The sequence below is a fragment of the Lygodium microphyllum genome, chromosome 11 (genome assembly GCF_053477565.2).
Source record: "Lygodium microphyllum isolate KBCC chromosome 11, Lygodium_microphyllum_v1.1.10, whole genome shotgun sequence".
In the NCBI taxonomy this organism is placed as follows: Eukaryota; Viridiplantae; Streptophyta; class Polypodiopsida; order Schizaeales; family Lygodiaceae; genus Lygodium; species Lygodium microphyllum.
The window spans coordinates 61,125,757-61,138,576 of NC_141145.1; the positions used below are offsets into that span (position 1 = coordinate 61,125,757).

General features: G+C 41.0%; 1 protein-coding gene across 1 annotated transcript; it reads right to left on the reverse strand.

Annotated features, from left to right (window-relative positions):
- Positions 1 to 268: 268 nt before the first annotated feature.
- LOC148028873 (putative germin-like protein 2-1) lies at positions 269 to 4,687 on the reverse strand. The gene is made up of 4 exons (XM_087688630.1): positions 3,727 to 4,687; positions 3,153 to 3,289; positions 2,847 to 2,983; positions 269 to 704 (listed from the first exon to the last, which is right to left on the reverse strand). Exons 1-4 carry the CDS (start codon positions 3,999 to 4,001, stop codon positions 531 to 533), a joined length of 723 nt encoding a protein of 240 aa, XP_087544756.1. The 5' UTR covers positions 4,002 to 4,687; the 3' UTR covers positions 269 to 530.
- Between the last annotated feature and the right edge of the window lie 8,133 nt (positions 4,688 to 12,820).

The following is a 12,820-nucleotide window of genomic DNA, read 5'->3' on the forward strand; positions in this document are numbered from 1 at the left end:
GATTTGCACACACACACACACACACACACACACACACACACACACACACACACTACTAACAAATAACATATGTATCAGACATTTTAATGATGTAATGCTAAAGATTATTGTTGCTAGAAAGGGGCTATAGCGTTAGGGAAAGTTCTCAAAACTTCTTGAAAGATGTATTATTGCAATCATTCTTGATCAATCAACAAAAGAAGATTTTTTGAGCCAAAATAGATTTGATCATGTTAGGCTTTTACATTATGAAAAGTTAAAACCTAGTCTCGGAGGGGAAGGGTAGCCACACGTGATAATGTTAGGATCTTACATTTTGAAAAGCTAAAACCTAGTCCTAGATTGGAATGGTAGCTTGAAATGTTAAGTATTTTATGAATATTCCACATTTTCCTACAGAAGGTTTTCTCTTTTGGGATGGTGAGAGGTTAAGGATATGAAGGAAGAAATTGTTGACAATGTTTTTACTAAGGACACATGAGTAGGGAAGGTTTTCTCTTGAAGGGCAATGAGAGGTTAAGGCTATCAAGTTAGAAATTATTGACAATGTTTTTACCAGGGACACATCCTGAGATTGTGCTCATCTCTAGTGCATGCCCATAGTCATAGAGAGTTGATTTGATGGCCAAAATATCGGTCACCTGTTGATTTAAGCTTGCTCCTAAAGCACGCACTGGAAGTTGAAACAACGCCCCAGCTATAGTCTACAAAAAGAAATGATAATCAAGTAATTATGTTGTTTTTCGATAATGTAAACCATCAATATTTTTACTATCACTTGAAGAGAACTCTTAGCAACTTGATCAATGTTCAAGCATAATGAGAGTAGTAGTCATTATTTTTTCTATAATATTCTTGCTCATTATGATCTAGAAATTGAACTTTCTTGAAAAATGTATTTTCCCATTAAGAATTTTCTTGCGATCTTCTCATCAACCATCCTTCCTCAGAACATATTTATCCTTAGACATGGCATCCCCCACAATCAAAATATATTCTAAGTAAGGGCCACATTGAATCAAGAATGAATCAAGTTAGATATATACTTTTTAGAGGGGCAAGAGCAACTAGTTTATATAAAAACCCATTCGCAAATCTCTCTCCTCTTACCATAATGAAGATTTTGTAAATATGAATGAAATTTTTCTTTACTTGCGGCAATTCTTTTTCAAAGATGCATTTTTGTTGTTAGACTACTTTGAGAAGGCATTTTATGAAGACAAAACATGAACTAGCTCTAAGATGAAGTAAACCCATATTTCCCATGATGAACATTCCTTAGGAATGGCATGAGGACTCAAAGCACAATCTTACCTACTCTATAGTTTGAGGTCACAAGTCGCCTTGTCATTGTGTTTCAAAAATGGTATAATAGACATTGTTGAATCCAAATTATAGTGATAAATCAATCATTCTTTAAAGGTCAAGTAATACACAACAAACTAAATAACAATCTAGATTTTCTCATTATCATTAATAAGTACATACATAAGTAGTGTCTCCAATTAACAATAACTTAATTATGTGCAAAAAAGTGTAAAAGAAGTTTGGGGCATGATATTCTTTCTCATTTCCTCGCCGATAACTGTTTGGAGTCATGCAATAAAGTAGACACAATATTGTATTATGGAAGTAAAAAATAGAACCATTAACTTCAAAAGGAGTAGGACTAGAGCTTAAAAATATGCAATGTGCATTCAACTAGAGCAAGTTGTAAATGCAAGTGATTCCCAAACTTTGGAAAAACTCTTATGAACTAAAATTAGATCTTAGAAAGCAAAAGAAATAGAAGCCATATAAGTGCTACTTTTCATAAGTGACAAGAACATGGTCGACAGTTGAGATAGACAAACTCACAATAGAAATGTTTAACCTCATCAAGACAAAGAAAAAAGGAACTATCATCCCTTCTTATGGATGAAAAGGGCAACACAGCTACTAATTGAGCCCAAAATCAGACCATTGTACATAACTATTTTGCTGAAATTTTTCGTACACCTTCTTGCCTCGAATATAGAAAAACCAGGGCAAGAGCTAAATTGGCAAGATTAGAGATACAATAATACCCACCTCCATTTCTTCCCTTTCAGGACAAGATCTCTCCCCACTTGATGAGCCTGAAAAAAGGAAAAATCCCTAGACTTGATTAAATGCCTAATGATTCTACCATATGCTCAAAGAGACCCTAATTCTCCCTTTGATGATTGTTTGGAAGAAATCTACCATGTTTGGGGGATTGTGTCATAGTGTCAATGTAGGAATTATCAAACTCATTCATAAAGGAGATGATAAACCACTTCTTTTTAATTGGCCAACTATCACTCACCTTGCCTCATCCTGTAAGGGTTTTACCATGGCCCTTATAAGAAGGAACTTTGGGCCTCCTTTGGGAACCTTACCAATGGACTAATCACCTTCTATTATGTTGTGAGAGACTTAAGTCTTATGTTCGAGGACACGTGCTAACAACCTTACCAATGGACTAATCACCTTTTAGTGCAATGGTGGGGCATACTCATCTTGGTGGAGATGGGGGGGTAGTTAGCATAGGCTAGTACCCCTGCGGGGTAGCCTGTCCCCCCTGGGCCTGGGGCACGATATAATACCATATGGTATTATATGGTATTATACACACATAAGTGTATTGCCGCACCACCTAATGTGCAAGGACATCATGGCTATTGTATCCAAAAGTCTTGATGTGAAGTGTCCCTTGTAACCAAGTCTAAGCTAACATGAGCACCTGCCTGAGGAGAGAGAAGGCACCCTCATCATGGGTCCACTGTGATCATGAGCACGTCATAACATATTAACAAGCATACAGGGTTCAAGGGAAACTACTGTACCAAGACTCCTGGGTTTTGGCTGTCAAGTGCTGAGAGGAAGTGGGCAGTCTTATCTCCAATGTTAAGCTCGTAATGCAGTAGTCCTCTCGGAAAAACGGTAATGTCTCCCTTGTTCATTATGTCAACGTGAGCAACTCCTGCAAAACATCCATCAAATCAATCAGAACATTTCCGTAATTAAGACATTAAAACTGGATTTCTGTACAACATACTGCATCAAATCATGATCATGATCTTCCAACGTATTTCATCATGAATCCAGTTTTGATGTCTTATCACCCCACTGCTAAACCTCCATTGATTTACCTGCTGTGTCCACAAAGCCGATCTGAAGGGGCCCTCCTTCTAACAGAGTTAGCATCTCAGAGGCTCTTGGGTGTGTATGCGGGAGATTTATTCCACATGGCTTCATTTGAAATCTCACATATGTCAACCCTTGGGACCTGTCATGTTTACAGAAATTGTGAGATCGCTGTTGTTAGAGATGACAGATTGCACCTCTGACTCAGTGTACACAGTGAAGTCAGGTAGCAAAGGAGACATCAGACAAAACTAGTTCAAATAATCTCTAGGTTGACAAAAACATTGAAAGATTATCACGCACATGACTATCGTCATGACAATCCAAAAAGGGAACTTAATTACCTGTCCTGATGCGTGTAATTTGCTAGTCTAAGTCAATATTGATTCAAGCCTAGACATACTAAAGAATTGACAAGATTGATCAGTGGTAATAGACTACTATAAGGTGATGAGGGATCAGAAGCTTGTAATAATGATGCAAACTGCATAGGAAAGTACGCAAAACTATGACATGATGCTAGGGAAGCACAGGAGTGAATAGCATCAGTCACATGTCTAGGGTGTTTCAAGTACATACTCCATAGCTGGGTAGAGAGAGATGTTGAGGCCGGCACGGGTTCCTCCGGGGCCGTGAGAGACGTCCCCGTTGTTGGTCATGTCCCTGAAGGTGAAGCTTGTGAGGTTTGGATTTTGGGCGAAGTCGAAGAGAGGGTCTGGGTCTGCAGCATCCGCTAGATGATCAATATCATGACCCAACATCATCATCATCAGCAGCAGCAAAAGGCCTGCCACTCGACCTGACATGCATCCAATCACAGCTACAAGTGGCTTATAATGCCAGATTCTATCCATCCTCTCCAATATACAGTAATGAATTGAAGAATCAATTAATCGTGTTGAATCAAAGTCTTATTGGATCGATGGGCTGACAGGTCTTGATTAGCAAGTGTTGCACCTCGTCTCTTTCCTCCAAACTGCCCCTATCAATGAGACAATAAAGCTACAGCGCCCGCGCCCTACTGTCTCTTATATCTCCTGCAGTTTACTGGTCTGTGCAGCGCAGGAACACTAACTGTGGATAAAGCTCTGATGTTATTTATAGTTTGCACATAACGCCTAAGGTATAATTCATCAAGATAGGAAACTGTACTGGAGATGTTATCATCACCCACTAGTTAGCTGGCTGAATTGCAAGGAAAAATAGAAGGATTTTGGGTCGGACTGGTACTAAGGAGAGGAAGCCTTGCAAAGGGCGGAGCAGAGGTTGGGGTGCTACTAGTTGTACAACACTACAAGCCGAGTGGTAGGTTATATATAATGAATGTAGTAACAGTACATCAGTCTAAAGGATAACAAGTTTGGGAGTGTGGATGAACAAAACTGTGACGATAGAAGAAGAAGAATGTTGTTAATGTATGATGATTGTAAGATCGAGGGAATGTTGTGGATTTGACGCGGTCGCAGAGAAGAAGCTGTCAATCGCCGCTCCCAAAATTCGACCGCGTGCTGCCGCTGCGTGGCGTCGTTTCTCGCCGCTTCTGCTCTCGGCTCTCCACGTGGAGCCTTTAGGGGCCTTCACCCTATATATATATATATATATATAGTATATGCCATCACTACGTCTCTTAACGCCATTGCAAACAAATTGTGCACGCTTGTTTCTCTTGGGACTTGATTCCTCCGGCTGACGTTAAGAATGGGCCTCCTTGCCACCCACCATCCTTTCTCCTTTCGAGGGTCGGAGGCGTTTCACTTTTCACCACGGCTTTACCCCGTTGAGACGGAGTGATGTTGATCCCACCACCCAGGGTTCGGGAAAAGACGGGTTCGCTTCAAAAAACCTAAAACTTGTTCACCTTGACAAAAATACTTCTCAATTCTTTGAAGGAGGAAATAAGTCATCTTCAAATATCTCAAAATATAGTTACATTTGTTAAATTTATGTATAAGATATTGTCTCAATAGGAGATATTTCCTTCGATGATGAAAAAGATTTACTTCCTCTTCCTTGAAATGTTTTTCCCGAACCTTGCCACCACCTCTCTCTCTCTCTCCCCCCAACCCAAAGTTCGATTTTCTTCCAACGCTCCTGCCCAAAATTTAATTCCAATGCAATTAGATAAAGTTACTAAATAGGTTACCATTTAAATCCCAAGATGTACAAATTAGCTTTAGGTATTATTAGATAAAAATTTATATGATGATATTATAACTATTAGATATAGTAATGTATATCTACACTATAGAATATAATATATTTATGCTTTGTATACATTGATATAATAATTAACTTTTGTATATGTCTCTATATGTATATATGCTTGTATAATATAACAATACATATATGAATGGTGTACTGTATTTTATGCTCTTATATGCATGTGAGAAAATATGTGCTCTAGTGATGGATTACTCAAATGCTAACTAGGGTTGTTGATGTCATTGTTGGTGGGAAGATGGTATCATTGTCGGTGGGCTAGAGATACAAAGGGAATTGATTATTAGTGGCACAGTCATCTTAGAGGCCAATTTTTTTGAGTTATTATTGTTTTGGGGTGTTTTCCTTGAATAAAAAGACAATAATCCATACATTGGTGCCCCCATCACAAACCTCTTTTGATCTTGGGATTATCACACCAAGATAGCTTAAGATGGCAATATTTGGTTATATTGAGTACCAAGGCTATGAGGGAGAGGACCCTAAAGTCTTAGGAAGCTAGAGCTTATAACTTGTCTTAATGGCAATGACACTAATGTGGATAGACTCAAAATGACGATATTGCTCAAGGAGCATAGTCCAAGATTTCCACAAAAGAAAAACACTTAAAGTGGTATGGAGAGAGAATGGGAGGCTATATCTAGAACAATATGGGCTTATTGACCAACAAATTACTGCATTGAATGCCTTGTGAAATGACACTACAAGATATAGGCCTTATATCGACGTTAAAAGTGACAAAAATATAAATAAAGAAAATTTCCCCCTTCGTCGCAAAAAGTGTCGTTATTGATGACGCCATAGAATAGTCGGTATAAGCATCGTTATCAGTGTCGCTATTTGCATCGGTATCAGCGTCATTGATACCGATGCAAATAATGACGCTGATAACGACACTTTGCGATACTAATAACGACATCAATAACAGCGCGTGCAAGTAAATTTACGACGTTAATAGCGACGGTAACAGGGCCATACAAAATAGTTTCTGCATTGTGTACAATGCTTGTGTAAATAAAGACAAAGTGTACTTAAATCATAACATTGATACATGAAATAAATATACGATCGCATAATGAAAGTGACTGGTACAATCATGGCAAGATATCACTATTACATATAAAATGTCTACATAGATCATGTGACAAAAAAAGAAGGGTGTGTGAGCTCCAGGGATCCAAGGGCAAGCTATAGATCCTCGCCATCCGAAAGCTCATTCCGCCACAAAGGAGTATTGAACGGACTCTGCAAAAAAAGAAACAACTACACATTATCCCACCATACAATAATGCATTTTAATTAAACATGGTAACGACGAACAAGAAAGATGAGTGAATTATAGGGCCGCCGCATCCATACAATTGGTTGATCAATGCAGTGAGACCATGCCTCTCTACATATCGAGTCTCAAGGCCAGTCGGATTGCGATTTGTAATGGAGTGCTGCAAAGGAAACAAAATACTAACTGTTAGAAACACGATTGTCAGTACAAAGGATATTGCAAAAAAATAAGCAAGCAAAACAAAAGAAAAACTTACAAAGTCCTCCAGATATGTCCTGTGGCCGCCACTCCCAAGATGATGGACCACTCTGGCCTCTAGTCGTGCCCTTGCCACCTCGCACTGCTGACTTCAACGTCCTAGAGAATCTGTAGCCTCCTCCCTCAGTCATTGTCAGTGCCAGTTGTCCACGTCTAGCCACTCGGGCTTTATAGCCCCACTCTTGAGTGCCTTGTGTGCGTCTGATCGTCTTTGTGACATATATGCACGCATACACTCCATCATCTAGCCCATAGAAAACCTATCTGCTGTTGTGGCTGGTAACGGAAACTCCTCATGCAAGGATGCTACTATGTAGTCCTTGCTCCTCTCCGGTATGTTTTTCCAATGATCCAAGACGTTGTGCCGAAAAAATTATTCGCACAACTCTCTCATGTGAGCCATCACCCTCCTCCCCTCATCATTCATGATGATGGCTCCTGACTTATCATCTACAAGATAGGCATATCCCTCTAGGGTATACCTAAGATGGATCCTCTCCTGCCTGCGACCACACTCCTGGGCATATCCAGGAGACCCCTATATATCTGGTGTATCGATCGGGGTAGTATCTATCGGAGTAGCACCAATAGGGGTGCCACCTATGGACGACTGAGCAAAAGCCGGAGTGATTGGAGTAGACGTCCCCACAGGTGTGACAAATCTTGGAGGTGATGCAACTCTAACAGAACGACGAGACGAAGACACCATGTCCGTGCCTCCACAACAACCACATGAGCCACGCTCTTTGGAACCACCACGAGAGTGAGGAGTAGCACTTGTATCCTAAGCCGACCGCAGGCTCACTCCATTCGTATCTCTGCAGCATCCCCCTGACCCTGAAGCACTCTCTCCATTTGACCCAAGTCTGGAGCATCGACCTCGTCTGCTCGAAGCTAAATCATTTGATCGTGTCAAAGTAGATCTAATAGAGCGGCTTGACGATGTCTGAGACAGCTCCTAGTCCGCCATGCCTCTGAATCTCGCCATCTAATCTGGAGACATGCACGTGAAGATATCTTGCAACTCCTCATCGCTTATCCCTCGACTCATCTTGATGATCTAAGTATCCACAAAGGTCTCCTGCACAAATAAAAAATGATGTTAGTATTATCAATTTAAATCATACAAAGCACGGTAATATAAATATTTAAAAAATGATATCACTTAAAATGCATATCTTATGTACCCTTATAAGTGATTAGTCAACGAATTGAGTAAGTGGATGCTCCAAGTATGAAGTATCCTATGGTCCCATGTCAATCTCTTGACACAACTTGGCATAAACTAGAAGGTCGATAGACATGTCACCACAAAAGGATGAGTCCACCTCGTTCTCAAAGAATTCTTGGACTCCTCTATTTCCATCATTGTTACTCGATGTTGGCTCCTCTACATGCTCCAAGATTTCGATGGCCTTCACCCCTTGTTATATCGACCCCTCTATTTGCATATTGTCCTCATCTATGCTCGAAACATCGCTTTGATCATATACTCTTGCACTTCGGGGAGCTGAAGGTATAACATACTACCATCGAGGTTGTCGGGGGTTTGGACATCCTCGAATTGTTGCTCCAGCTCCTTTAAGTACCACTTTGAACCACTGCACATCGAATAGTATCATGGAGAATCTATGGTAATCCACCGTAACAATACTTTGCAAGTTCCAAAAATACTCCATCTCATCTATAACCGTATTTGGATCCGTTTCTCGTCGTGGGTTCTCTTGCTCGAACCTTGCCATGATACCATAGTCTGTTGTGGAGTGCATTTTATCAATACACTCCATGTGAAAATGTCGTCTACGTGACAACGCTGGACTATATATTTTGTACTGTACATTGAAATACTCAATTAATGGTCACATATAAAATATAGATACGACAAATCCTAAATACGTCATCACCTTTGGACTACATCCCCTCAAGAATTCCCACTCCTCGGTTGAGGCCTTCGCCCCTTCGCGAGACGCTACAGTCAAAGCTCCATGCAACCATCGCATTGACATAAACCATGGCATCTCCTCCATGCCCTTGGGATATCTAATCAATCGATGGTATGTACTACATCGAAATTCAGATCTCGCGCTTCCTCTCGATCTTGCCTAGCTTGCTGGTACTTGACGAGCCACATCTCCATAGAGGCATGGTGCAACATACAAAGGCGATTCACTTTCTCCTCCATTGCAGCATCCATTATTTTTTCTACCCCATTTTCAACCACCACATCTTCGGTCAGTCAATCATCGTCTTTGAGGGACCATAGCATACTGTTGTTTGGATCCAACGTTGGTAGCCATTGTGAAACATGCACTAGCGCCTCTCAGACACCAACCAAACTTCAGCCATGCTACCTTCTGGTTGAGCTCGTTGTTGCACAAATCCTTTCAGGGTTTTCATGAAGCACTCCAAGAAGAACATCCATCGCATATGGACAGGTCCAGAAATCTCCACTTCATCTACAAGATGCACAAGAAGGTGGATTGGTATCGTCAGCATGCTGGTAGGCAGGTATTTCTCAAAGAGACAGACCGTCTCCACTGCTCCCCGCCTCGCAGATTCAATAGAGTATGTCTTAATCTCCTTTTGTAAGATCCATTGCACTAAAGTTGACAACCTGTAAATGGCCCCACATATTTCTGGAGTAAGGCATCCTGCGATCGCGATCGGTAGTACAAACTACCACAAATGAGAAAGCATTATGAACAATGACTACACTCCAAATAGTAAAATGCGTAGGCCACTTACAATCCATTCGTAGTACAAACGTGACATATCTTATGCCAATCATGGAATTTTAGCCCTGACAATTGGTCATATTTAGAAAACGTAGACATGAGAGAACACATCATACTCGTCGGAGTGCGGATAGACTTGATTGTTTGCTTCACAATGTGCTCTTCTTTAGTGAAAAAAACCCAAGGAGCGTGAGGTAGTTGCACGCGACCATCAGCACTCGACTGTGCCAAAGCGCCTCCATCTTGCCTACCTCCTTCAAATCCATTTGTGCCCCTATAGTGTCTCTCTTTCCTATAATGTGGTCCCATAGCAATCTGTCCACGTTCTTAAAAATATGCATGGGATCCAACAAGTGGTTAATCTGTAAGTGGGTCCAATATGGAAACTCGTAGAAAATTGAGAACCGTTGCATTCCGTTTGGGTGTGACTCTGCATGGACCATTTTCAGCTCGTACCAACTTTGGGTATTCGTACGTGTTGGAGGTCGTCCAAGAAAACCTTCCTTGAGTTCATGACCCTCTGGCAAGAAAGTGGGGTGTCCTTGATATACCATCTTCTTCATGGTTCATAACCTTCGGGAGTCTAACTCTGGCCCGCACAATGGACATGCATGATAACTTGAGGTAACCAGACCTGTTCTAACACCTCTATCCAGTGAATACAAACTTGAACGAGCTATGATAGATATTACCAACGAGAACGGAAGCCTATTTACCTGAGCACTCTTTGAATCCCAGAAATTCATTCATCGTCTACATGAGAATGGCTCGAATATTGGCAGACTGTCGACCATCACGCTTGCTCATATCTTGCACGGTGACCCCATCCTCCCACAAAATATTAAGCTCATCGACTAATGGATGAAGATACACATTCATATTTTTGACTTTGTAGTAGAGCCGAAGATAAGTAAGCTAAGGATGAGATGTCCTTTCTTTGTAGAAAGCCATGGAGGGATATTGTAGTTGACAATGACTATAGGAGGCCACACACTGTAAAAAGTTGAGTGCAGACCGAATGGGTTCACGCTATCCATTGCAAGACCAAGCCGAAGATTCCTTGGCTCTCGAGCAAAGCCTGGGAAGGTAGAGTCAATGTGGCTCCATGCACGTGAATCCGCTGATATTCGTTGAACTCCATCTGTGGACCTATTCTACGCATGCAACATTGTCACGCTCGCCATGCTGGACGTATGAAACATGTGGTTTATGCAGGGGATAAGTAGAAAGTGTCTAAGAACTTTTTGAGGGATGTTTTGCCCTTGCAAGTCTTGTCGATACATGTGAGCACCACACTTTGGACATGTCTCCATAGTCTCGTATTCTCCTCGAAGTAGCATGCTATCATTGATACATGCATGGATGCTGTTGTAGTCCATGCCAAGCTTTCATAAAACATGTCGTGCATCATCACGAGACTCACGCATGGTATTTGCAGGTGGTAATATATGATATTTCAGTAACTTGAAAAAAATCATAAAACACCTTGAAAAAGCACAAATGTTTTTAATGATAGTGCCAAAAAGAAATCAACGAAGCGTACGTACAAGGTACCTGAACAACTTGGTCACACTCGCATCGCTCCATCGTATTTTTCTTGCATACTTAGGAGTGTAAGCAGTGTCTTCAGGCGAGATACTAGGCACCCATTATATAATTTTATGGATGCTTCCTCTCTAAGCAGATCAGAAGTCTCGACATCCTTGGGAATTAATGCATCGATCATTGCCTCCATCTCAGGCTCCAAGATTGTAGGTAAGTCTCGAAGGCTGTCTGTCACCTCTGGTATTGACGGTATAGATTAGGTAGTACCTTCCCAGTGGTAGATTGGCTCAAGCACTCTATCCATCGCATGCCCATGAACTCTTCTAATTGGCCGCAAAGGGTGCACTCCTCCTTGGGACGAGACGTCACCTCCCTAGATAGAAAATTTGCTAGCCATACCCAATCTTTTTGTATATGGTATTCAATTAGCTTGCGAGTACAACGAATGATTGAGATTAACTTTTCTTACCATTTGCTGAAAATCCAAGATTGCTTGATCAATGATCTCAGATTGAAACTCGCCGAAGTGTCGTATGTGTTCTATAGACAATCGACGTTTTTGTCGAATTGCCAGCTCGCATTGAGAGCAAAGACATGTAACACGTTGATTAAGATACACCTCACGATCTTGAACATCAAGACCTTCATTGTTTTCCATTTTGTCTACGTTACGACAAACAATTTGTTTTTGTTATCATTCTTTTTTTATTTCTTAAATTGTTTGAGAAGGGATTTCTTCTCTTGTAACTCAGCAAAAATTAATGTATGTAAAGTCTCCACCCACCCACCCACAAATTAAGGTATGTCGGAGTGTTTCCCGTCTCGTGGTGTTGCACCGGATCTTACCGGACCTCGCCACCACTCTCTCTTTGTTTTTTATCCATTCATTATCTCCTCTCCTTCCATCTCTCTCTCTTTTTCTCTTTCTTTATTATGCTGTATGTTTATCTCGTCTCTCTCGTTCCTTTTTCTTTTTTCTCTTCCTCTCCCTCTCTCATTTTCTTTAACAAAATATATATCTCTCTCTACAACAACAACAACAACAACAACAACAACAACAACAACAACAACAACAACAACAACTACTACTACTACAACAACAACAACAACAATAACAAACAAGAAAACCACTACTATTACTACAACCACGACTACGATGGCTACGACTACGATCACGACCACGACCATGACCATGACCATGACCATGACCATGACCATGACCATGACCATGACCATAACCATGACCATGACCACGACCACGACCATGATCACGACCACGACTATGACTACGACTACGACTATGACCACGACCACGGCTATGACTACAACTACGACTATGATGACGACCATGACCATGACTACGACTACAACTACGATGACAAAGATGAAGACGATGACCATGATTACGACGACGACGATGACCATGACTACGGCTATGACTATGACTATGACCATGACCACGGCCATGACCATGACCACCACTTCCACTACAACTACCACTACCACTACCATTACCACTATAATAAACAAGAAAAGAAGAAACAACAACAACAACAACAACAACAACAACAACAACAACAACAACAACAACAACTACTACTACTACTACTACTACTACTACTCTACTACTACT